The sequence below is a fragment of the Pollicipes pollicipes genome, unplaced genomic scaffold (assembly GCF_011947565.3).
Source record: "Pollicipes pollicipes isolate AB1234 unplaced genomic scaffold, Ppol_2.1 Scaffold_4881;HRSCAF=5763_pilon_pilon_pilon, whole genome shotgun sequence".
Classification (NCBI taxonomy): domain Eukaryota; kingdom Metazoa; phylum Arthropoda; class Thecostraca; order Pollicipedomorpha; family Pollicipedidae; genus Pollicipes; species Pollicipes pollicipes.
In genome coordinates, this window is record NW_023596576.1 from 22,298,019 (window position 1) to 22,325,314 (window position 27,296).

Genomic DNA, 27,296 nt, shown 5'->3' on the forward strand with positions numbered 1-27,296 from the left:
ACATTTCCAGAAACGAAGACTGGTGTAAGCAAACGTTTGAAATAGATAAATTATTTAAATGCTATCAAAAAATTGATCGACAGGTTTTACCATCCCTGGGTCTGCGTTGCGTTTCCGGAAAACCGAAAGACGTTGGCAACTGCAAGCAACACCACGCCCCTCGCGGGAGAACAAGCGTCGTGAAATAATGGTTCCGAATGCATTTCAAAATTAATTCGCTCCTTTCAAAGATCAAGCTGGGCGTTTTTTTTTACAACTTAGAGGTTGTCCTCTGGACAGGTCAATAGTAACACCAACACGAAAATAGAGATTTAACTTTTACCCTTACAGTTCCAGCACCAGGTTCCAGTCAGCACCATTTCGCGGGGCTGTAAATGCCAATCCGTTCTTAAGATCGATCTTAAGATCTCGCCGGTAAAATATACGCCCGGACTACCTTCTAAATGCACGATTTGATGTCCTAAAGCATTAAAAGGTATTTATTTCAGATGCGTCATCGCTTTCGTTAACCCTTTGACCACAGCTTAACATTAGCCGCGGGGCCAACGCTGCGCGGCCTGTGGAGACTGTAACGCCTGGCGTCGAAGTTTTTGCTACTAAGATTTGCGAGCTCATGTTCAAAACTACGTACATAATTTGTGTGCTCATCGATTCTGACTGAATGTTGAAGATTTACAGACAAATATGGCTTGGCCAAGTTCATAAAAAATTGTTGAACTCCTTTGATGTACAATCCACATTTGCGGGGTTCCTAATATCTCTGTTGAACCCATATAACAATTTGGACGAAAACTCTGAGTTCTATCGGTTTAGGAAGAGTCCACTGAACCAATGTAAAATGAAGAGCGCCGGTGTTTTATTTCATTCAGTTTTTCGTTGAAATTTAAACTTTAAAGCATGATTTATTCGCTTATTGACCAAATAATTTTGTCAGAATTTATCTCGCGGTAGCTTCTGGCTTTTATTCCAGCTTCAGAATGGAAAAAAGCAATGAAAACACACATTGGAAAAAACATTAAAAAGTATGCCCTCACCAACAAATGGCCTTGGTATGGCCACCAACGAACCCATGCCAAGCCTCTGGTTTCGCCACTGTCCGTGCGTTTGCCCCTTGGTCATGTCCAATGATAGTAGGGCAGGGCCTGATATTCGCGCTCTCAAATAGGGCGCTCTTAGGGCCTGATGCGTTTTTTTTTTGCACAAGTGACAAGATGCGAGATCGGTCCAGAAGGTCTGGCCCCAAAGATGGCACTTATTATTCAACAAATATCCATTTCGTGTAATTTTTCATCCATCAATGCCATTTCGCCGTTGGCAGAAATACGGCTCACATTTCGCGAGAACCCGAAGCCAAACAGATGCTTCCTGCCTATCTCACAGCATGCCACTTCCCTTGGGGACACCCGCTTCATTCGCGCGAGCTTGCATATCACCGACAAAAGTTCAGCTTTGTACGTTAGTAATGTCTTGTTGCCCATCATTACGTGCGCGCAGCATGTGTGCAGCGGTAGATATGCGGTATGGTTTGCCTTCTTTGCCCCCCCCCCCCCCCCAACATTTACGTATCGGCCGTACTGGGTGCCTTTTGGCGTGTCCTATCGCAAAGCCAGTGCTCTTGAGGTCTGGTTTTTAAGTCCCGTCTTCTCCTTGTTGTGCCTTTTTTGCCCAACTTTCGTGTGGGAACTTATATTTCTTGTACAAACTTCCCGAAGACCGTGTGACGCACGCTGTCCCTGTTGTGCGAGTTTCGTTCAGATATCTCCTTTCCGAAGTTTTCAACAGCCCTTTTTACGCTGGTGTATAATAGACTGGTACCTTATTTGGTCTCACTGCACTCCACGGACATCTTTTTTCTGGATTGAGCCGAACACGTGAAATAGGTTAAGGCTCATCGTTTTGTCGTCAGTCGTTCCGAAAAAGCCGGTAAATCTTATGACCTTATGCTTTTTCGTTTCATCATCATGTGCCACTCGTCATCGGACGTTTGGGCATTAATTCCTATGGGACCAAATTATAAAGCAGTGAAATGACGTATAGGTGCATAACAGTGAAGCGAAAACGCGTCTAGAAGGAAAGGTTCTGTCATTTTAATACCTCTGACGACAACCTTGAACTTCCTTCTGCCTTTCAGATTGTTCGGGCATGTCGGATTCGTTACCGAATTAGGTCACTGTCTAATAATGTTTGTGTGTGGGCCAGAGGCATGCTCTGTCGTCTGATAACTATTCATGGTCATGCACGAGGTGTTCAGTGTCGCACATACGCTGATGACGCTTTTAACGACGAAAGCTTTGTTTTCGAAAATAGTCATGCTTATCGTGAGGATCGGAAAATTCACACTCATAGTTGCTTTTATCATCGTCTCCATGATCAGCAATGAGCGAGCCAGTCGAATCATGATTGCACGTGATTAGGATTACACGAGTGCATGATTACACATGCCAGAAGATAAATACTCGAGCCTTTGTGTGGAGGGTGATTGTTTTATATGTCTCATTTTCCTACAAAATTACAGACGTTTGAAATATGTCTGAATTAGTTGTTACTGGGACTGCTCAGTAAGTCAGTTAAGTTCACCCAGTAGCAGGCCAAAGCGAGGCCACCTTACACTGACTTCGTGGCGCCATTACTCCCATACACCCTTCCTTTCGGAACCGACAGCAAGCGGACGAACACTGTCCCGAGCGTGCGAGAGTGTCGGTGAGCTAAGTCGGCGTGTCTGCCCGGCGTCGCCGGCGACAGGACCGCCGCCGCCACGTCGCATTCGTATCAACTTGGCACGGCTCGCGGACGGGACACCCGACGGCGTTTGTATGGGCTGCCGGCCGCCGGCGGGCGATGATACAAACAGCCGGGCGAGGGGGGCGGGTGGCCTGTCGGCGGGCTATCGTCAGCCACGTCCGGCCAGCCGCCGCCTCCGACCGAGCCTCCCGACCCGACACGGCGCCCGGCCCGGGCTCGACGGACGGCAGCTGCGGAGCCGAACCTGGCCGGGGGCCATGGACGGTGTCGGCGGGCGACGGGGGGATGCCACTGGGGCGACAGCGCCGACTCAGAGCCCGCAGGCACGTTCAGGACTCGGGATTGGTGAAATATCATCGCGTGCGAACTTGGTGCGCTGTTCGTGCGCTTAGTCTCGCTTCCTTTGCATTGGTGTAAAGATACCTTCTGAAGATGTCGTTAAGGTAGGTGGCCAGTGTGATTCCGGCGCTGTGAATCACTTCACAAAGCCTTACAACGTGTTGCCACCTTGTGAATTCAGCCATTGATCCCTTGGTCAAGGCCTCCGAGCGCCGCACACGAGGTCTGCGCAATAGGTCTGAGTGATCTGAATACGCAGCAGTGGTGAAGGGTAAACCAACGCTCTTCCCCATCTCGAAGTATCGTGAACTGCACATCGTTTATAAATAACTGATGCCTCCTGAATGATTTCAAGTCCAGCGCCATTCGAACGCAGCGATGTGGGCAGTGCACTTAGAGAAGCATGCTTTTAGATATGGCCGGGTACATCTGATGTACTGATCCTTTCGTAAGATAGCATAAGAGCCCCGTAATCCCTTCATGAGAAACGCGGGCACAGTGACCTCGTTTGCTTAGTCATTATGATCTGATAGATTTTCAGAGGTTGAACCGGTGCTCCACGCTCGCATAACATTTGAGAATCTGGCTCAGCAATCTTTAAAACAATATAACTGGATCAAAACTGTCCGGCGTATAAATGAGAGTTAAGGTCAAACATAGCCCTCTGATAACGTACATCAGGCCCATACTCCCCCACTTCAAACAGATTGACCTTCAGAGGTCAGGTAACCAAGAAAGAACGTCGTACCGCCGTTGTATGGCATTGAGGTCTTTAAATAGGATCCGATCTGAAAACTAGTTACCAGTTCCAATCTGAGGTATCAAATCAACAAGGCTTTAAAATTCATCGTGATTGCAAAAAACTACAAAAACAACTTTCAAAGTTAAAGGACGAGGTAACATCGCATTACCGCTGTATGGGATGGATTCGCACAAACAAGGCGTCATTAAAAATCCCGTTGTCCATTCGAGCCTCAGCTTTCAAAAACACCAGAGTTGAAGCCAAACCCCGAGAAGAATTCCAGGTCTAAGGACAGGGTAGCGCCGCACTGCCGCTATATGGAACTGATCTATTGGAATAAGGCATCATTAGAAAGCCCGTGCTTAAACTCAGGTGTTTTTGGAAGCTGAGGCTGGAATCGACAACGGGCTTTCTAATGACGCCTTGTTTGTGCAAATACGTCGCGAACAGCGGCAATGCGGCGCTACCCCGTCCTTTAACCTTGAAAATTTGCATTTAGAGTTTTTTTACCACCACAATGGAGTTTGAGGTTTGACCGTTTGGTATCTCAGGCTGGAACTGATAACTGGTTTTCAGATCGTACCCTGTTTAAAGGCATTAGCGTCATACAGCGGCGGTGCGGCGTGCTTACTCAGCTAATTGACCTCCGGGTGTCACTCTGTTTGAGGGAGAGGGGTATGGGCATGCTTTTCGTTATCAGCGAGTTGTGTTTGACCTTAACGAGATAGGAGATACGCGAAGTATGTCGTATCTCGTAAGATCGTATCTCGACTGGTCCAGTTTGTAAGCCCAAGTATCCCATGTATATCAAACATATAACACATCCTCAGCTCTACTGAGACTATCTGACCAGCCATGCTTGGGCACCGGCGAAGCCAGACGGCGTTTGGGAGTGGGGGCAGCAGGATTCTCCCCCAGCTGTAAAGAATCAGTGACTCACTGCGCGTGGGTCCCGGTCCATTCGAGCTTTATTCGGAAGTGCACCTGCCAAAATATAATGTTATGACTACCGTTATCCGAGGAAATGGACATTATTACATCGCTACATTGCACTACCAAGACAAAACAAATGATAGTATTTTCCATGTTTTTGTTTTTCCTTAGATGAACCCCTGGTTCAAACCAAGCAGATACCCTCTGCTGCTTTTATCTAAAAGATTCTTTGCTTCAATTCATTTTACTCTCACCTGGCAAAGCAGACAATAGTTTCGGCAGCATTTGCCGTATGCGCAGATGTTTCCATATGGCTAGGCCTGCATGTCCGAGGAATCATGGTACGCAGTATCCCTAAAATGGGTGTCATAGTTTTGTTTTTCCTCGGATAAGGCTCCAAATCACGCAGTGGCCCGGCAGAGCTGCGTCGAAAAATAACCTTCGAGGCACGGAAACACGGCAGCAGCCGCCCGAAGAACACAGCACGCCAGTCCAGTCACTCTGCCGCCTGTGCTGCGGAAGTTCCGCCAGATGGCAGCAGGAGCGGCCGCGGTTGCGTTCCGGCGGCTCAGTGCTGCCGGTCGGCGCGGCCGGAGCGCGGAGGGCGGCTCGGCGCCCCTGCCGGCGTCCCGCGCTGTGGAGGACGGCATCTGGAGCGTCCCGGTGACGGCGGCGACACACAGGTAAGGCGATGGACGCGTGCGCGGGTGTCGGAGGGGAACGGGGCCGAAGTAGTGAGCAGGTGGGGTTAAGTATACTGGGAGGCTGGAGGTGAGACTGCTCGTCATTTCGGGTCGTTGTGATTCACGACTCGCATAATTTTATTGTGCACAAGGTTGTGAGTGGCTCAAATTTTAGAGCAGTTTCAATCTGCCAATGCTGGAGCAACAGGCTTGAAAGAAATAGACGTGGATATATATATATATATATATATATATATATATATATATATATATATATATATGTGTGTGTGTGTGTGTGTGTGTGTGTGTGTGTGCGTGTGTGTGTGTGGTGTGTGTGTGTGTGTGTGTGTGTGTGTGTGTGTGTGTGTGTGTGTGTGTGTGTGTGTGTGTGTGTGTGCGCAAATCGTAAATGCAGAACTTAAAATGTTTGTCAGTATTATAAAGGCACTTTCCGTGCAAAGAACCCCTGACTTCGGTATGCATGCAAATACATTTTATACTAAGCGTTTGTCGACCTCTCCCCATCAGATTCCTACAGCTCCTTGAAATTCCTTCACAGCTGTGCGGTACTGTGTGATTACGGTACCCGACACCCGGCTCGGTTCGGCGCGCTAAAAAGCCTATCTAGGACCATGCACATGTGGGCAATGCAAGCACGCGCTGGCGTCGGCTTGGTGCCGCCCTGGCGGCGCGCGCGCCGCCGGATGCCGCCGGCGGCCTTGGCTCTCATTTCTGGATAAGCGACCCAGGAACCGCATCCTCCGCTGCGGAAGGGCAGATAGGCGCAGCCCCGACCGCGGCTGGAGAGATTTGTTCGGGGCGCGGACACGTCGGGCAGTCACTGCACGTGCATAGGATTAGTGTGAGAGGCATTAAACGTGGGGCATGATCCTTGTCAGGAGCACCGAACGTGGACGAAAGTTTTAATGGGAGCGTTCCGCATCTGTATCGGGCTTTGAACTGAAATGGCCGTTTTGAAGATCATCGGTGCGTTTCACAGTCCTACCCTATTTAATACCTAAACCCCTCTAGCTTCTGGGCTACACGCCCGCGAAGATGTGCAGACTTATTCGGGGGACATTACTTCAAGATCACCCAGGCATCCATGACGCCGTAGTAACGTCACTGAAATCCTGCCATTCCATTGGCCATGCAATGATCAAGGCAGAGGAAAATATGACTGTCGAATCGTCCATGTCTGGCGTTCGTGAGCACCATTTCCAGATATAACGGTCATCAAAAGGCTTTTAATCGATGCTGTGCAAGGTACGATGACACAATCAAGTAATGACGTATTGAGAAACATTTGCGAAATGGAGAAATTGTGTTGACTAGATCAAACTTTCCTATTTCAAAGTATACCAATAGTTATTCGCAAACTTAATTCATCATATCTGATGCTGGCTTCAGTAGGCGCCGAACCATCGACTCCCGGCCACCAGCCATGAACCTCACACCAAGGTGGGGACGGTGATGGCACGTCCCGCCCAACTTTGCGGCCTTTAACGTGACGCCGACGGGCCCTGCATAGACAGCCAGGCTCTTACGGACTTGAGCGGCCCAACATTTAACTGGAGGCAGAGCGGAACCATCGCTGCCCGACTGATGCACACAAGCTGCGTGCGGACGAACATATTCCCAAAGTCACCGGGTACATATACCGCCGGCAGAGCTTGGACAAATCTAAATCCTGATTTGGTCTACTCGTGCCGATCTTCAGAGACCGTTTTTACACCGAACAGATACCACGCCGAGGAGTGGTATAGTGTTGCCTGGTGCAGACCTATTTGCATGTGACTTTGCATTGCCATATAATGTAATGTCATTGTTACGTTTGGCGACGCATGTGTGCACAGGCGCTGTTTTGCTGATCTTAGTCTCCGTTTCAAGACAGCGGGAGATGGTTATCAGAGGAGATGGCGCCTCTTCATCCGCTCGTGCAGGGATGAAAAAGCTTCCGATTTACCGGATATTATCGGTGACAAAAGCTGAAACTTTTGCGAACTAATTGGTGAAAAAATTGCAAAAAGTGAAAACAAATTTCAACAGACAAGACCATATTACAACAGATCATCCCAGCTCGGCGAAACTCAAAAGCATAGTATTGGTCTGTACTCGCGAACTCTCGCAGCGTGAACACAAGTCAAAACGTTAGCGTTTCACTGTATGAGCAAGTTGGGCCATAAAATGCCGCCAAACATAGTGGCTTTAATAAGCGTAGTTTTTAGCAGGTGACAGAAACATACTACAAACTATACTATTTCAGTGCTGACGTCACAGATCAGGGATGACACAGTGCTTTTTCCATGCCCCCCCCCCCCCCCCAGATCAGTGCTTTTCACATTTTTTTCAACCAAAATTCACTTTACATACTGAACAGTATAAAAATGCCAAATAACTAGGCTTTTTACTAGTCGCAAGAATCATGGCTGGCCACAGCATCTTGCGAAGGACGTGATCAGTTTGCCACGCAGCGTTTCAAAGCGTCGTGTCATTTGAGACTGAATGGCTTGGTCGCTCGCCACGCGGTAATGCGTTGGGTTCAGTGCAAGGTTGTGGGATGCTGTTGGTTGTGTTCATGTCGTGAGAAGCTGACTGGCTAGAAGGCCCGATAAAGGATTGCTGCTTATGGATACCTGAGCTGTAGCCTCGGAGGTAAACGGGGGTTATTGGAACGACACATGTCAAGGATTCATCCGGGGCTTCCTGCCATTCAGCGGAACAGCGGCTTCGAGATCAGAGGCAGAGCACGGCTGGTGTAGGTCCCTCACGTTGCACGCCGCAGCTCAGACTTAGTGCACTGATCGGTGGACAGGCATGGCATGAAACGCTTTCAATTATGATCTTACATATAAAGCTAAGTGAAGGTGCTAAAGGTGTTCAAAAATGTCGGTTGCATCTATTGATACCAGTATTGTCTGGGGTTTGCTCTAAATAATGGGGATCATGTTAGAAAGTGCGCTTTCTGCACCGGCAAGGATTCTGACAAAATAATGAAGGACACCAACGCTTTTATCTGGTTGTACGATGACGAAACGTAAACAGAAGTGATATTGTTTCAGGTGCTTGAAGTACCATGTTATTGGTAAATGTAGAACCACAGGGTTGCATTTCTGCAAAATCTGCAGGGGTGAAGGATGGAAGGGGAGGGGAGGGGAGCGCAGGGAAAAAATGGCTGAGCCTGCCTCCGAGATGCACTAAACACAGTTTTCTCCTCAGATTTGCAGCTGGCAGCACGGGTGTAGTTTCTCAGAGTTGGTTCTTGGGGATGAGCCCCCAAATTATGATATGTGAAAAATAATGGATAACAATGGTAACTAGAAATAGGAATCCTCCTAACTAAAAAGGAGACTATACGCTCTTAGGTTGGTTATGTTAAGTATACCTTTATCTAATATTTTTGTTAGCTTAGTCTCAACCTTCAGTCAATGTTTGATGGCCAGCAAATGCAACCAAGTGCAAATGAACTACCGAAACGAAAATGTTCGATGGTTATGCCGCATTGCATTTAATTTGCCTTTACATTTAATTTGCCTTTGTGTTTTATTGCATTTAGAGGTGCAATGGCTTCTAAAGGATTGACTCCAGGTGACCATGCGAACCGTTCCAAATTTTGTCGGTGACGGAAAAGGCACTTTTCAGCCCTGCGCTCGTGATTCGTCGTCGTTGGTGCACCGACGCCAGTCGACAGCTGCGGACATTTGAATTGCATCGGTGTCTTGCTTAAAGCAAGCCATGGGCATATTCGCCACTAGAAAATGTATTGTCTTCATCTGGTCGCTGTGTACCCTCTGGGAGGATAATGGGAACCTTGCCGTCCCAACTACAGCGCAGTGCAGCCTTCTCAGCCAATGTCACTGAGTACATGTGGAATTTACTGGCACGCCCCAGCGTACTATGATGTCAACTGCGATGTTTTGCTGGATGAACCTATGAGGAGGTCATCGAGAGTGCTCAAGTCCGCTGGTGGCGATAGTCGCCAGCAGCCAGCCCAGTCGTGTGCGGGATATGTATGGGTGCCCCTGCTGTGCAGCTGCGTTTGGCGGAACCCCGTACGGCAAGTCCAAGCGCTTGACGGAGCCCCACGAGGCCCAGAAGTGTGCGAGAGATATATGCCAGGCGCATGCAAAGGCTGCTAAGGAACAAGAACAACGGCTGATTGGTCTCCGTCTACTTGTTAGTGTTTTCTGCGCGAGACATCACGTGGGTGGGTCAGTGCTCTGGGGTTTGGCCGAACCGCGCAAATATTTGCGCCTGGTTATAAACCCGGCGCTAATAGTCGTTCCTAACCGCAGTGCCGATAAACGACCAGCATGCAGACGTCCTCTCCATATCTACCCGGTAGTAAACGCGAGGGTGTTTTCGCTTCGTTCCGCAGCCGCCTGCAACTCTCGTTCCCGACACGGCCGGAGAGCGCGGCTGCCTCGGACAGGACAGGCAGGAGAGCGGACGTGACTCACCTCTGAGCTCAGCTCGACCCGCGCGGTGCAGTCCCGCCGCTCACACGCCGCGCCATCCGCGGCGCGCGCCGCCCCTGGGCAACCGCGCATCGCCCGGGGCGAAATCCGGCCCCACCCAGCCCCGCATTCCAGCCACGGCCGGCCGCGGCGCGCGCGCTCAGCCGGTGGCGGCCGGCTGCCGTCGGACGCCTGGCCGGGCTCGACCGCCGCCTTCCCGTCCCGCCGCGCTGCTGCTGGGACCCGCGCCTTGCCGCTGGGCTGCCGCTCGGCCTGCTGGCGCGGGGGCCGTGCAGCGGTCGCGCCGTTTTGGCAATTACTTGGGAGCGACGGAACTGGTTCATTTGCTGACTGCTGCCGTGTGAAGAGAGTCAGGTGCAACGACCCGAGACCGGGACCCATGAGCTGTGATGGGAGCCAACCGCGGCGTGCGAAATTACCTCAGGATGTTTATGAAAGCAATCTACGAGATGAGGTTATAACATCGCTGCGACAAACTACTGGCTAAGTGCCGAGTACGCTTAGACCCTCCATGAACACGCGATGGCGATGGCCATAACAAATCACTCCTTGGGCAAAAATGTGTTCGACAACAAAGTATATCTGTAACGAGCTGGCTGATCCTCTTGCTCCTGGTGTCAATGCTTGAAATCACGACATTCGCAACCCTTCCTTTCGCCACAGAAACTATTTTACATTTCTGCTACCAAATTTCAAGAAAACAAGAATGGGCATGCATGGCTGTTTCGACATGTACCCGCATCAACGATTACTCTTGCACAGACGCCCGAGGAATCATGCTCAATAAAAATAAGGTAGTGCTGGCAATGAATTATAAACCACATCAGCTGGCCTGCTCGCGAATCGGTGTCTTGGATCAATGAGCACGCGAACAAATCGGCATCCCCGACGTGTTGGCCCGCCGCCCAATCAGCGTCCAGGTCCCGAGGCCTGCTACCAGATTGTTATCCCTGCTGACCTGCCCGCGGGCAGACTGCCTGGCGACTCCGGTTTCTGGCCAAGACCAGGCATGCCAGCTCGACACAAAACGGCGTGCCCGTCGACCCCGACGATCTGCCACCCGTAGCGCTGCTGATCCGGTGCCCAGTCAGCCGTCCCCCGCCGGACGGGGGAGGGAGGGGAGGGGGAGAGTCACGGCGCCCCGAAGAGGCCGGCCATAGCAGCCGCTCAGCGCGAGTGACAAGCGTGCCCTCATCGAGACGCGGCCTTATCCTAGCTGTCCAAATAGCACTGGCGCCGGGCCGGCTGCCGCGCCGTGGCACAGAGGGCGCGGGCGGTGGTCTGGTGGCGCGCAGAGGGGGGCGGGGGGGAGGAGAAAGGGGGCTGCCGCACTGTGGCACAGAGGGTGCGGACAGTGGTCTGTTGGGTCTGAGGAGCTGCCGCACTGTGGCACAGAGGGCGCGGACCCCGGTTTTATGGGTCGGACGGTGGCGAGCGGTGGTCTGGTGGGCCGGGCCGGCTGAGGCCCCGCGGTCTGGTGGGTCCGGTGCGCCGGGTGATGACGCAGTAAGTGGGGGGCCGCAGCTCAGCCAAAGACATGATTAATCGCCAATTTTTCACCAGGCTCCGTTACCGAAATCTGAATGCATGGTCCCACTACAAGCATGCCGGCAGTTTGCCAAATGTTTTATACTTTGGTAGCATGTCTTGCGTGATGCCTTCTTGCTGTCGGGAGGAAGAGGAAATCTCATGGAAGGCTGAGAGAAGAGGTCCGTGGAGAAAATAAATGACATTCGCACACTTCATGTGTCTATACTCATTAGCATGCAGCACGATCCATACCTGTTTGCGTAAGTGTTTGGATTGAAATTCAAAACGACTCGCCGCGGTGAATGTCTACGTCGTCCGTCGTGCCTGTCATGCATTCATCCGAGTCATGTCATGTCCTCGATCGTTTCGGGGTGGGCAAAAACTGATTCGGTGCGTCCCATGAGTCATGACTGCGGTGACAGCTATTCAACATATTCCTCCTGACTAATGACCCTTGTTCTAGGGAACGAGCATGAGCGAATTCCAAGCCAAGGATATCGGCCTGCGGGCGCAGAAGAAGCTGGCCAGCAAACTCAGCAATATGACGGTGGCCAAGATGGTCGTGGACGAGCCCACCAGCCAACTGCTCGATAACCTATGCAAGCTCTGCAAGGAAGTGGTGAGCAGCTCCTCCCTGACACTGTATAAACTCCTCCGCCAATAAAGACAGAGTACTTGTCCAGGTATTTTGCATAATTAGATATTGCACGCTGCTCCTAATGATGTTCGTGCCAAATGAGCATTTATTTCAATTTATGTGAAGCCACGGAAGAACCGGAACAGTTCCATCTCCCACCTGGACAAACTGATGTCACACGTGTAAACTTGGATTAGGAGCTGGACTAACCCCGCCGTTCTTCCCAGTCCGCATGCATGCAGCAATGCCATGCATTGTCGGCGCCTTTCACAGGACCATTATATCATCTTATGAATAGAACCAACACCCCACGCTGATTTCCGACGTAACCCATATAAGGTAACCCACTCGTGCACGCGGGCCATATATGGGCGTCTGCGCTGCCGGAGGCTGCATCGCTGCGTCTGCCGTGCAGCTGGAGCTGTGACACTGCTTGCCCGCCGCGTCTGTCGTCGGCAGAGGCGGGCCCCGCCGGCTGCCTGGCGGTCTGCCCCGTGACCCCACGGCCGATGCAGCCGAGCCAAAGGTCGGATGGCCGCGGGCTGCTCTCGGTGGGACGCGCGCGCCCCCGCAGCGTAAACACGGACCGGCCGGCGCCGGCCCGCCCAGCTGGCGGTCAGCTGACTCAGCTCAGCGCCCAGCCGGGGCGGCCGGCGCACTGCAGCGGCACCACGCCCGCGCCGGCAGCCGGCACGGGAAGACGCACGGGACGGCGCTCTCGGGCGGTGGCGTGATGGGCGGCAGTGGAGACGCAGCTGCATCAGAGCGCAAGTCACGACTATTTTAGGTTGTCTGGGCGGGTAGAACTGAAGCCGTGCAGAAGCGCATCCAGCTTTTTTTACTTGGCGCAGGAGGAAGGCTAGTTTTTATCATCATCATGTGACATTTTACCAGGAGGAGGGCTAAATCCTGTCACAGGTGGGTCTTTCACCGATGGGGTACTATTGATTGCTATAGAATCCCAGACTTTACTCAGAGGACCATTTTAGCCCCGTGATTCGTGACTTTGAAACCGTGGTGACCCAATTATATACTCCAGAAGCATTTCGGCCGTTTTAAACTCCTAAGAAGAACTGAGGCTGGGACCACCGGGGCTTGCAGTACTCTGATTCAGTTTAGCACCCGGCTGGTGGGTCCGGCGTCGGCCTTTCCGTGTTACCCCTGGAGGTGGCGGAGCCTCGAGGGAAGGGGGTACCTCTCGGGGGAGCGGGGCGTGGCCTCGGAAGCTCCTCCTTAGTTGTGCCACTGGCACCGTGAGGTGCTGGGACAGCGCCGAAGCCGTACGTATCATAAATGCAATGAATAATTTCATGTTTGTAAATTCCACTTGCGGGCGAACTATGATAAGTCAGTCGAGTCTACGACCAATAGCTTATAAAACGAAGTTGCAGTGCTACCAACTTGCACGACCTGACTAACCAAAGGAAGATTATAATTCCAATTTTTAAAGCCTCTATAGTACTAAACGCTTGCGTGCAAAACACATAACAGCACTTGACTACCCGTAAGAGGTAAGGTGGTTAACCCTCGCAGTTTTGTTCTGGTCTACGCCCGTCCGCCAGTGGGACGGGATGTTGTTCCAGCCTGGACAATCGGGGTCTGCGAGTTGAAGACAGCAGCCTTTGTAGTTCACTATAATCTCACCGCTCATCAGCCACAGTCCCGTGCTGTTCCACATGTTTCTGAGACCATGGAGGCGCGACGGGTGCAGCGGTAGGGAGGGGGAGGTAGCGCCTCACCTTCGGCGTGACAGCGTGTTTGCTTTGCAGAGCGGCGACAAGAAAGTGTCAGAGAAGGTGACGAAGAACCTGATCAAGGTCATGGTGAAGGTTGGCATCCTGAATAAGAACAACCAGTTCAACCAGGACGAGCGGGTGCTGGCGGCTCAGTTCCAGCGCAAGTTCCAGATGACTGCCATGACCATCGTCAGCTTCTACGAGATCGACTTCACCTACGACCAGAGCTTCATCACGCAGAGTTTGGCCGACATGAAGAGCATCCTGCTCAAGCTGGTCGAACGCCATCTGACGGACAAAACGGTGACGCGGATCGACAGTGTGTTCGGATTTTTCGGAAATCCGCAGTTTTTAGACGATGTGTTCTCGGGCGATTCGATCCACCGCGCGTTGCTCGGCACCATCACCAAAGACCTGAACGCGCTCCTAGAAACGTTCGAAGACGACGCCGGCTAGAGCAAAGCTGGTGCAGGCGCGGCTGTGACCACAGGGAGTCATTGTTTTGTTTCATCTAGCTGCAGACACATGCGTTTTGTTTAGGCCTACCTGTTTTCGTGCAGGCGGCGTGTTTATGTTTTACTGTTTGGATTGTGAACTTGCCCAAACTTACCCTTCTTACACCAGTGATTTATTTTACTCACGCTAAAATTTGTGAGCGCTCGCCCTTTGATAGAGTTGAAGTGAAATATTCTCCCGTCAAACTTTGGGCGAAAGTAATATAACTAATGTTCACCGAGCTCGCAAGATGAATTTTATAACTATACGTGTTTGTAAATTTGGTAAGTGCATTGTCTTTGGAACTTGTAAGCGAACACGGCAACACCGGCAATAATTTGGCTGTTGCCAACCCAGACATGCTCGCCTGAATACCATGCATCTAGATTAATATGCAATTTTACCCTACAGGGCTTGTCGACAGCCACATTTGGTTAATTTTTCGTTTGTTTGTTTGAACAATTTAGTACGAGTTCCGTCGACTGCTTTGCGTGTTGTTTTCCTCACACTTCGAGCACAAGAAGAATTCTGTGTTACGTGTGGCCAGCGATCTTACAGACAAAATGTGGTTGTCAAATGTTTTCCGGAGTATCCACGATTTCCCCTGTAATTTTTGTGGTGCTTAAACAGATTGACTTTTCGATGGACTGGGCTGGCCTAGTCAGGTATTTACCATATTTATTGCAGAGCGATTGTACATGGCAAGTGCGATTTGTAACATACATGCTCAATACCCTAAACGTTTATTCAAGCCAATAATATATGTGGATTCGAGCCACAAGGACTACCTCTAAAAATATCCAGGCTGCCAATGCGATGCTACAACAAAACGAAAGCGGGAACTTTTCATGATGAATTCGACTGGTCCCATGCAGTCTCCAAGATCGGACCATTTTGATAACCATGCCTACCATGAAACGGCAGAAGAAAAGGAGGGATATAAACTGTTCATTTTGCATAACAGCAGAATTTAGTGACGAAATTTTGACGTGCCGCAATGCTCGGCACGGCCCGTCCTCCCCTCTGACGTCAACTGACACTTTGCGCCAGGGCACCCCAAAGTTTATCTGACAACCCCGCCGTGACGTCACGGTAGAGCGCCTGAACAAGCCACAGCATTGTAAGCCCTTAGGAAAGGGTCTTTTTCAGAGGCAGCTTTTGGACAGATTGAGACGGTACAGACGGTTGAAATCCTTTCAACATTAGACAAAATGTACGTTCTCTCGTATTTAACATGTAATAATAAATGATAATAATAAAAATCGCAAGGCGTATTTTTAAAGCTCATAGCCTTAGCTTTGTATTGCAAGTCATTTTGCACAGGCGTTGCAGCGCTAACCTAGGTGGCGATACTGGTAAGACACCTGTTTTATAGATGGGGCTAGTATCGTCCCTGGGCTTATGATACTCATCCAGTTTTTCTAGATACTTACACCCCGCTTCTCGAGGAGTTCTGCGCGTGGGAATGCAGGCTCTACTTGCTGGGTTCGAAATATCTTAATCTTGCATGCAAATGCTTTTCCTTTATTTTGTTCGGTCACAAAAGCATGCTCTCGGCTCAACTGCCTGCCATTCTAGTCTAAACGTCACACGATAATCGGTCGGATAATCGGATAAACACCATCATGCGATATCATCATGCGATGACAACACGATGAGCATTCATAATAAGAGTTCGGTGGCATTGCGTTTTGATTTACCCCCATTGGAAGCATGACCTGGCAGCGCGTCGAGAACTTGGGCGCTCTCACATGCCTGACCCAGCCTAAGTCAATTTTTGGGACACCTGTCAAACTAGCAACAGTTTTATATTAAGTTGTACATCAATTTTCAGGACTCTCACCATTTTTCCAAAAAATGCTAGGCTAACAACGGTCAGCCTACGCGTTCCAAAACATGTAAAGGCAAGGTGAGCATTCACAATTGCTTGAAGCATTTTAGGTTTAAGCTCAAGGTCAGTCAGAGGCGTCATTTTGTTTAAGTTCAAACTGCGTATTCGTAGACCAGTGCCCAAGCTTTTTAAACACTACGCTTGGGCATATACCTCGCGAAGTTTTGTATGTTCGACTTAGCTTTTCATAGTTTAAGATGCGTGGACCAAGTTGTTCTTAGTCCGTCAATTTTTAGCCTAATTGTGGCAGCCCGGGATATCGATCGACGATGTGATAAAGTTATGCTGCTAGCTTGGCAGGTGTAGTAGTGGTGCTAAAAGTATCGACTAGGGCCGACCTTCTGCCAACTTCTTGCTCATCCATTGACCTCTGAGCCTAGGTATTTGGCGTTATCACTCACACTTGAAATTGGCGCCTGTCAATATTGTTGGCGTCTTTACCGAGTGCGCAGAGTATGCCATTCACACGTCTGAACGCCGATTCAGAGCTCAACCGTCACCCAAAGTCGCTGACTGACTGCTGACTCCCGGCTCATCGAAGCAGTCTTTCCCGTCATGAAGACTACGCAAATGCTTTAACTCATTCTGAGCATACAGCATCTAGTTTTGTGTGTTTTGAGCATATATTCATAATATAAGGCTCCACTAATGTAACATGTGAAGTCCCGGCTTCCGCGAACGGCGGCTTCGTCAGTCGCGCCCACCCGCCGCTCGCGCCAGCCGAGATTGCCTAAAAAATATCTTTTCAGAAGCCAGATGCTATGGACACATTTTTGTGTCCAAACACGGGTGATGAATGCCCCAGAAGACACAGAAACTTGGTCACGATTGCAGAACGTGCCAAAAAGATGTCCTCAAAAACCGTGGGGAGGGGAAGGGCGCCTCGACAGTATTCTCCACCTCAGCGACCCTCATCAGGGGAGGCGTTGACGCCGCCACTGAAAGCGTGTCTTTTTGCGTTTATCACATCGGGCTTGCGCGCAGGCTCCTTCGCGAGTTGGAGTAGTTGAAACTTCAAATTCAGAACCCATATGCAATAAAATACTTCGAACGAACCCTGGCCTTTAAAATCTTAAACAGGCACTTCATGGCGGCAGGCACGAAACCATGCCGTACTGCGAGTCTTGTCTTAATTTTATTGAGAACTAATATTGAGGCGGCGTCCGCCGCACTCTTGTTTCACGGTGCACGTCGACACGATTCTGCACAGGGAATCTGTAGCGATGTGAGCAAGCTGAAATTGGAACATCTACGCCCTGACCTTCATTCTGCAAACTTATGCCGTGCTGTAAGACTGCGGAGACTCATGCCCCTAACCATAACAACAACAGATTTTGTAGAGGTATCGAATTTAGCACTACTGAAATGCTTGTCATACAACAGAAATATCTACTAAGTTGCTCCGGTGTACCTTCGTTACATATCTAAATAGTAAAAGTCAATCGAGATCTTACAGCACACACTAAGTTCTTGAATTTTATTGCATCAAATTTCTATAGAAGACCGTATTATGGAGGGAAGCTGCATTAGTCCAGCAATCTAGCCGATAAAACATATCCAAAAGGGAATATATTCCCCCGCGAATACGTCACTGTTTGCCAGGTTCACATAACCTGTAGATCCAGTACCCGTGGCTTAGCGCGACCGCTGCCACCGGCCGCAGGCAATGCCTCTCAAGGCCAAATAGCAAGCGACTAAAGCGACTTGAACTCACCCTGCCAGCCATGGTTGTGGAATGGAAGCTCTAACCAACTGAGCCACCGGACGGGAGTCTAAAAATCATTGGGACAACTAAATACGTCTAACAGGTTAAATCTGCCAGAAAAGGAAAGTTTGCTCGTCTCAATCACCCAGTAGGTTCGCGGCTGTTCGTACCATCACACGATGACGCCCGCACTCTGATTCACCTACCCGTAGCGAAGTGTGTTTGGGTCGCTTTAGGCGCCTACTTTTTGCATCTGACTGGGATAGCCTGACGACAGCGGTCGCGCTGAATGTCAGGTGACGTCAGAGAGCAGGACTGTCTCGTGCATTACGGCACGTCAGCTTTCGCCGCAAAATTCTGCCGTTGAACCGAAAATCTGCGGCCGGATGGTGGTGCCAGGATTCACGCAAAAAGCACGGTTTGGTATGTGCGCCTATTCCAGGTGTACATAGAATCGAAAACTTCAGATCAAACTTTAGAAATATGCTGCAAAGGCCAAGTTTTTCACCCACCATAAGAAACATTAAAATCACGTCTGAAATATTGCCTCCTCTGTGCGTTATCTTCAGCCAAAACGCCACGCACTAAGGACTACCTTGATGACAGAATTGTAACCGTATAATCACAACCCATTGGGCTCGTAAGAGGGTCAAAACTTTGCAGAATTGTTCTAACATAAAGAGAACCTCACCCCAAGAAGAAACAATATGCTATAATCATATTTGATATTGCAAAGAAAAGGAAATATGGTGTATATATATATATATATATATATATATATATATATATATATAGACATGAATTAAAAAAACTATTTGTGCTACTTTATGACTCGTTTTTAACTAAAATTTGGATTTCAGGAAGCTTATTCCCCTCCCACCAGTGTCATGTATATATCGAATAGACTAGCCAAATGTTTTTATAGGACTTGACATATGCCCATTTTCTATATCATCTCTTACGCCTTTAAAAGGCTTTTTTCAAGCGATCGACATTAGGCAGACGTCCTTGAATGCCTGTCAGAATGGCACACTCTTTTAGGGTGGCGAGGCAAAGCTACCGCTTATATGCTATGCCTACTCTCTGCAGTAGTAGAATCACAAAGTTTTCAGAAACCTGCTGGTATTTTGGTGATAATCATTTGAATGCCGGGTCCTGGTAGCCATAGGTCCAGCAGTTAAGAGAGAACAACACAAAATCCATATCTCTTGTCGATCACAATCGAAAGCCTTGACCAAATATATTAAGCTTTGATGCAGGCAAACAATTAACAGTTAGACCGCCGTCGCATAAGGCGTATGCGATGCCGCATAAATATGGCATCATTGTTGATAGTTGGGGTCGAACGAAGCCATACCAACCTTGGGCAATGACGAAATAAAGGCAGGAAATTTTAGCAGTTCAATCATACTAATCTCCTGACACATATCATGTTTTAAGAAAAAAATTAGCGGATGCCCGCGTGCACGTCTGAGCTCGCAGACGCATGGTATGTTGCTGAACCTGGGCTTGCCACCTTCCCCTCGTGTCCTTCCAGGAACGGTGGCGTCAATTTTCAACGAAATCAAAACCTGGCTTCTGCACTGCGTGACAAGGCCGGTGCTATAATGGGAGTCATCTGATTTTTGCTGTGATGCTCCTCGCCGCATTACTAGGTTATAATTTTTCGTGAACTGGCGCAATGCGATTTCGTTTCGTTTATGTTCAGGTCAATCTGCTCGACTTTTTTTGGACAGCCCTGAAGTGAGGGCGACTTCTTATATGCAGCTTGTCCATCTGTGTGTCTCAGCTAATCATTCTATAATGCCAAAACTACTGCGGCCTAGTCGAAACTTGAAAAAACGAAAATTAATTGGCACTTGCACTATGTCCATAAGCTGACGCACTTCACACGTACTTGAGCATGGGTAGCGCCCCGAATTTGGAGCTGGGGGTGGGAGCAGAATTTCCAAGCGGGCCTCCTGGACAAAATGGGGCCTCCCAACAGCGGGCCCTTCTGCGCAGTGTCGCATTCAAGGGTGGGGCTGCCGGGGCCACGGCTCCTACATCAAGCTGTTACACGCATGCTATTATATCAATACCAGGTATATAAACGTCAACAATGAAACAAACAAACTTGGGGCCTTACTTCATCCAGCAAAGAGTCTCGGTAACCTGAAGCTGGACCTCTTGATGCAAAGGGGAGCCTCCTAATCCAGAATAGAATGCTCATGATTCACACAGGGGTCTATAAATCTAGTCGGGGGTCTCGTCATCGCAAAACAGGGCCTCCTGATGCGGAACCGTCACCACCTGATTCATGAAACGGGCCTCGTTTCGCAGAAATGGGGCCTCCGGAATATGAATAGTGCCTCCTAACCATGGGTTTCGATTTCTTAAAATGACTGGAGGGGGGCCAAGTCGTGGAAGTCAGCAAAAAGGGACAGGTGTGAAAAACTTCTCGGATTTCATCCTTAAGATATGTTGATATACATAGATACTTATAGTTTATCTGTGCATGGATATCAAAATTTATGACATATCTTGAAGGCTGAAATGTGCTTATCCACAGCAATGACGGAAGCCGATGGAAACCGCAGTTGGCATCAGCTTTTTAGAAACATGCCACTTTGGGTGACAGAGGGGGTGCTCCTTTGCATACTGAGCTGTGATATATGCGCATAATATGCCATTGCGTACTTAGGTACATTATTAATTATGCATCTATGTAGTTACAAGAATGGACTGTCCAGAATATACGTGTCTATCACAACCATTTTACACGCACGTCCTCAACAAATCAAAGCGCAATCGACAAAATGCATGCCATTCAGTTAAAGCAAAACGTAAGAGCTCCTCCGCACATTTCGTAAGGCAGTGGTCCTCAGCCATTCTGTAACCATGCTTAGGCAACTTCTTTCATGTTTAGACTGACTTTTTCCCGTTCGTTTCACTGAACACGCATAGCGAGCATGCTGTACTCTTGGGGTGCACTTCTCCAAGCCATTGTGCATCTGAACGGAACCTCCCGATCCTGCTGCAGTTCGAACGTGTGGCAAACAAAGCGCCAGTCTTGTCAATGCCTTGCCTAATCCAGTTTGATTATAATGGCATTACTACTTGAGCTGGCTCTTTAGTGATAATATTGCATGCATACTCGGTGATCAATGAGCTCACCCACGCTCAGCCAGCCCAACCACCTCCGGACAGCACTGACGATGATCGTACATTTGGAGGTCCGCTATCACTCTGGCCGAAAAATATTTTCGAATCCGTGACGACAACAGAGATTCAGTAAAACACATTCGGCAGCAATGGTGATTGCAGTGTTTGATGCACGCATTTTTTTGGCTTTAGAGGACGTTGTTGTAAAAGCACAACTGGAATCCCTGTGCACTTCTGCACGAGTCTGGTTGTGGTGTCCATAACAGGATTTATAAAAAAAACCTCGGTGATTGCATCTCTTTCAGCTAATCTTGGTGGGGCTTGGGGGAGAGGGAGGGCACAGAGTTAGCAGAGCCCCTGTGAAAGAATTATTGGAGGCGTTCCTCTTCGTTTCATTATTCTTTTTACCGGCTTCAATTTCATCAGAAGCCAGAGGCCACGGGAAGGTCCAATTATGTTCGTATTTTGAACTCAAGAAGCTGAAGTAGTCAGGCGCTAAATAACTTCACAGAATACAACATTTTCATTGCTTTCTGATGTTCCTCTTACGATGTTGCGGTACTTTCCGTTGTTAACTGATAACATTTAAGGGTTTTGCCGTATTTTCTTTTCTTTTCTTTGCTCTAGAGCGACTTACTCTACAGGACTTCGTGAACACAGATTGTAGATGGAAACGGGATCAAAGTTTGGCATTGCCATTGCCGTCCCACGAGTCTGGGAATGCTTAACTTAACTTCAGAATTGATCAATGAAAAAATGGATCAGATAGTTATAAACATGCGCGCTTGCAAGCCTCAAAAATAAAACCCGGTCCCCGGCGTTGCAGTCTCCGCAGGCGGCACTGCGTCGGCCTCCCTTCTCGGCCAACACTGCGCGGTGGCCAACAGGCGGACGAGAACGATGAAGCGTCTGAAAGAAGTGTCTTTGAACGCTTTGAAGCATCAGTTAGTGCATTTAGAAGGCAGCTCAAGCGAACACATCAGCTACACGAGTTTTAGATTGCCAACAGGAACGAATTAACATTGGCAGTACTGCGAACTCGTGCTGGAATCTGGTGGGGGAGCTGAAAAAGTAGAAGCAAAATTTTCATTTCTGTGTTGCTGTAACCTTAACGCTGTTTAAAAGTCAACCAACCTCAAAATCATACAGCTGAAATGTACATCCCAGTCTAATCTTTGAACGATATGAAATGATTTTGAAAGGCTTCCGTAAGGACTACTCACAACGGTTGTTCTCGCGCGCCTGGTGCCCGTCGTCTGTTGTTGCCTGCAGCGGCCAATGCCGCTCGGTTTGAAAAAAATTTCAGCCCCGGCCCATCGGTGTTTTGGCTGCTAAGATTTGTTTTCCTTTGTTGTTGTTTTCACAAAAAAGTTTTGGGCACAGGCCCAAAACTTTTCGTGTGATTTGTTTCATTAGTCGATTCTGGAGAAGGATTGACCTCAGGCAGCATGGGACTGCCTAATTTTATGTCTTACCTCATTTCGATTTACTTTATTGAATACTTATGAGACCCTTTCCTTTTCCGGACAAGGAGAAACTTGCTGTTAGCGTGCTTGTTATTCTTTTGTGTCTTGACCTTGATGATATACATTCTGGTGTTTTGGCATTTACAACATTGTATCCATATATTACGATATTTTTCTCTCTCTAAAAATACGGAGTTCAGATTTGTGTGCTAAAAAGTTAACAGCGTTTAAATCCGAGAATGCAGTTCTGTGTCATATTCGTGCGCACTGTACAGTGCGAGAACCCGATTCAGTTTTCAATATGTCTTCAACACGGTCGACGTCCCTGAAAATTTGACTTTACCCGGGTTTGACCTGCCCCTCCCTCTCACAGTTTGAGAGCACGAGTCTCAGCTAGCTATGTAGGTTTTTCAGACACGCTATCTCGCTTTGGCTCAGCGTGAGATGTTGTCGCCGGGGATAATAACTTTTTTGTTGGGCTTCGACGAACAAAACTGGGTTTTAGTAGCCGACATATGGTCGATGCTATGTGGCTTCAGGCGCTGTTGGACGCGTTTGATTCAATAACTAATTGTGTAAGTTGACATGCGCGACTGTTCAAGGCTGCCACGGAAAACCCCGGTAGGAAGCCGTAGAGCGGACTTCAGGCTGCAATGCAGCACTCACGCTAGAAATGTCCGAAGCGCCTAGTGTTGCTTTGCTGATCATTTTCGGACGATTTCCGCCAAAAGTTTAGTCGGATGGTTTTGATCGTCAGACTTTCGTAACTGTTTCATTGAATATTAATGTCGAAGTGGGGATCGGTACATTTCGAGTGTTCTTCCGAACGTAGTAGCTAGTAAATTGTCACGGTTTTGGGTACTAATTTTTGACCGAGTTTGGTTTAACACGCGCCCGGGTGACCGTTGAATACCCTTCGCTCGGGTGGGGAGGGGGTCAATTTGACCCCGTGAAATTTGAGAACTAAGAAAACTAGAGACGCCTACTCTGCAGTGCTAGCTGCCATGCATGGGGACTCAGTTGCGTCAAAATATGAAGTTCCTGCGTTTTGGCTTTTGGGTCAAATAAAGTCAAAAAGGTCAAACTCAAGATTGGTGTCCAAAGTGTCCTAGACCCCCTTACGCAAACGCCGTGAATATAGACATCTGTTCTAAGCAAAAGGCCACTGATGTCCATTTGAGCTCAGTGTCCTTGTTTGGCATTCGCATGGTCATGGTGACCAATCAATCAATCACAAATATTTTCATTTTTGAGTTTGAGCAAGCATTTAGGATTACGATAGTGGCATGCTCCTGAAAACAAAATATCTACCTACATCATTTTAAGTCAGCTATCTCCTCTGACCTTGGACGGGAGAATTCCGCATTTGTTTGGGGTTTTGAACTGAAATAGCCGCCTTGAATGTCATCGGGTGCAGTCCACAGATCTGTCTTTCTAAAGATCCTAAACGCTTCTAGTTTCGGAGCTACACGCCCGCGAATATGTGCAATCTGTCTTGAGGGAACTATAAGCCATTCAGGCATCGATGACGCCATAATCGTGTCTTCCAAACTCTGCCATTTTATTAGCCATGCGCCGCTCAAAAGCAATACAGATATAATTATGGAGTCGGTCACATCTTTCAATTGTGGGCACAATTTCTAGATATAACGGTTGTCAATTGGCTCTTAATCACCGCTGTGCAAGGTGCGATGACGTAATCAAACAAAGACATAGTAAAGAACACATTTGCGTAACATAGATGTTGTGTTGTATAGAGCAATCTTTTCCACTGAGAAGTATACCAATAGTTATACGCCTGATGCTTGCTTCAATGCATTCATATGTGGAACATTCTCTTTAAGAAGTGCATGGCAGATGTCTATTTTGGTCCCCGTTATTAACACATTTGAAATGAGCATCAGAAACTACCTTATACAGCAGACTCTCAAGTAAAAAACATGTTGGTTTTGACCTTGGTCTGACGCTCATAGCTGGCCAATGTCAATAGAATAAGTAGGTCTTCCAAATTCAATTGACTAACTGTCTAGGAAACTATCTCAGAGATGTATGGCCTCGTCTAACACTTCGTTGTCACGCAAGATTGAACGAATCCCTAAAAACTGCATTCACTGAGAGCCACGGCCTGACTTTGACCTGCTATACGTCAATGACTTTGCAAATATTTTGCACCAAACAATTGGCTATTTCATTCCTATAGCCATGTCAAGTTTGGCGCCGCTACGCTGGGTGGTTCGGAGATAATTTCATAAAAACCTTTGGGAGGTCAACTTGGCCCCCAAACCCCAAGGCGCGTGAATTCTCCAATAACACGTGGTAGAACTTCGCGGTGGCCGCAGCCTGTTGCAGTCTTAAGAGGTTTAAACATTGCCGGACAACGCCAGATCACTCAGGCAATACCAAAACTAGAACCAGGATCAACAGGGCGTATGAGTTGTGCGATTCAAACATGCAGAATGTAGCAAAAACAGAAAATGCTACAGTACACACTGTTCGACGAACTCCGCAATCTGCTTTCAATTGAAACCGACACTGCAGTTTGCTTTTTTGTTCCTTTTACCTGAGAAACATTGACTGTAAACTTTTAAAATCTGTATAAGTTTGAGTTTTCATTTGCAATGTTCTGCTTGTGCCCCGGATCCATAAGGTCAGGGAGGATAAACCCCCGTTGGGAACCAAATTGGAGCGGCAGTGGTCCACTCAAAAGAAAACAAATCATTCCCGTGTCGTCTGGTTTTTGCAACGGTTTCATCGCGTATTCACGTCGGAGTGAGGGTCGACACGCTTCAAGACGTCCTCCTAATATAGACGGCTAATAACTAAGCAGCCCTTTTGTATGCAAATATTCCTCCGCCTTGGTTTCATCTTGTGATAAAACGTAGCAAAACGACGCAACTTGCTGCGGTCTGTATGAAGTATCGCTGAATGATGCCAAAGCACTACCACTGTAGCACAAAACTACGCCAGAGTCAGCAAGAGATATAAATAGTGTAGTTAAGGACATGCACCACGCAGAAAAAAGCAGTACAAGACTCAGGTAAACACAATACGACCGCGGAGCTTTAAAAAGTGTTACTTAATCAGTCATGTGCACACAAATGTGCATGATAACGCTTTTTGCCTTTTCTTTGGCATTTTACTCATGAAACAATTAGTAAATTCTTCTCTAAGTTTGACATAATTTCGAGCTCGTATCTGTAATGTCCCACATGCACTTGGCCTCCAGGAGGTTGGGAGGGCTAAACTCGCCATTGGGGGGGGGGGGGCAGATAAGATGTTGGGGAGGGGGGGGGGCAGTGGCCCACCCAAAAGAGTACAAATCGGCACCCGTGCCCCTAACCTAGCCTCCCAAACCAGCAATCCAGCACCGGGGCCTCCTTTGCGCAGTACTGGGCCTCATGATCTGGAGCACGTGCTGCCTTATTTATGAAAGTGGTAATTGTAAGTTATACTGTGCGCTGTACTTGACTGAGAGTGCGTTACAGACTACGCAGGCAGTCCTCCCGAGCCGTCACCCTGGCGTCCGTGCTGGCACATGCTAGTTCAAACGTCCCCCGATAGACGGCGGAGCAAGGCTCAGCGACCCCAAATTACCCGGAGATTATCATTCATTATTACTCTGAACAACTCCGTGATGTAGCATCGCAGGCTACGCATGATCTATTCCTAGACATGGCCAGAAACTTATCTGTTAAATTACACCCGAAGTGGGACACAGACATGGGCGTAGGAACAGGTGGGCGGAGGGGTAGAGGGTCATGCCCTACCCCTACCCCCGCGCCATTTTCAAGGTAGGGGGCAGCAATGTTAACGGTCTCCCAATTTTCAGATTTAAACTGTGTTCAGCTTATTTTTGTACTATCTGGAATATACATGATGATTGCCCCTGCTCACTAGCCATCTTCCTCCAACCGCACTGGACACGATTACTTCCTGTGGTAAATGACAGCATATCATCCTATCATGAACGGCGAGCGGATATATTTACACGCAAACGCGAGGTTTCCCCAGTTTTGACGACTCCATTTAGTCTTTTAAGTACCGTTGGCTCTTTTGTGTGGCTGTTGACGCTCCACTCAGTATAATTCATGGTGTACAGAACCGTGTGATGTGTCCCTCAAGGACTTCCGGATCGACCATAGGGCCCCGCCCCCCCCCCCCCCTCTGCGTCGCTAGAATGGTAGCAGGAATGCTCCCCCCCCCCCGTGCTGGGACGGAATGACCATTCAGCCCTGGTTCGGTAATGATAATGCGTCCCCTAGTGTTCTACTCACGGGCTCCTTGCCCGGCAACCGTAAGGGGTCTCAGAAGTGTGGAATGGAGTGGATCGAAATGAGGTTAAAAATGAAAAATGCCAACCCATGTTCGCCTAGGAACGCTCATTCTTTTGTGAAGTCGTCAGGTGAAACAAGCAATATAACGCAGTTGTAGACCTTGCGCGCTCGCAATGTCAGGAATAAGAACAGCGAAAACCGGGATGGCAGTTTCGTAAAATCGAGCGGTGTTGGCCGCTACAGGTCACATAAGGCGGCGGGAGCTCTGCGTGGGAACGACCGTCATGAAGTACCGCTCCTGAAAGTCTATCAGAATAAACTTGAAGCGCTCAAAATTTGGAGAGGAGCGCATGTTTTTGACAACTTTGAGTATGCCCTCTGATCAAATTAACGGTCAAAGTGGCACGAAAAATAAAGATTCTACTTAAAATTGTCCGGCCTTGCCATCTGACCCTAGCACCACTTAGCGGTGCTGTAGAGGTTAATCCGTCCTTATTATCA

At 48.6% G+C, this 27,296-nt stretch overlaps 1 protein-coding gene across 1 annotated transcript; it reads left to right on the forward strand.

Moving 5' to 3' along the window:
- Positions 1–5,337: 5,337 nt before the first annotated feature.
- Positions 5,338–15,269, forward strand: LOC119101452 (tumor necrosis factor alpha-induced protein 8-like protein). The gene is made up of 3 exons (XM_037224793.1): positions 5,338–5,439; positions 11,911–12,066; positions 13,854–15,269. The coding sequence occupies exons 2-3, from the start codon at positions 11,920–11,922 to the stop codon at positions 14,274–14,276; spliced, it is 570 nt and encodes a 189-aa protein (XP_037080688.1). The 5' UTR covers positions 5,338–5,439; positions 11,911–11,919; the 3' UTR covers positions 14,277–15,269.
- Positions 15,270–27,296: the final 12,027 nt, after the last annotated feature.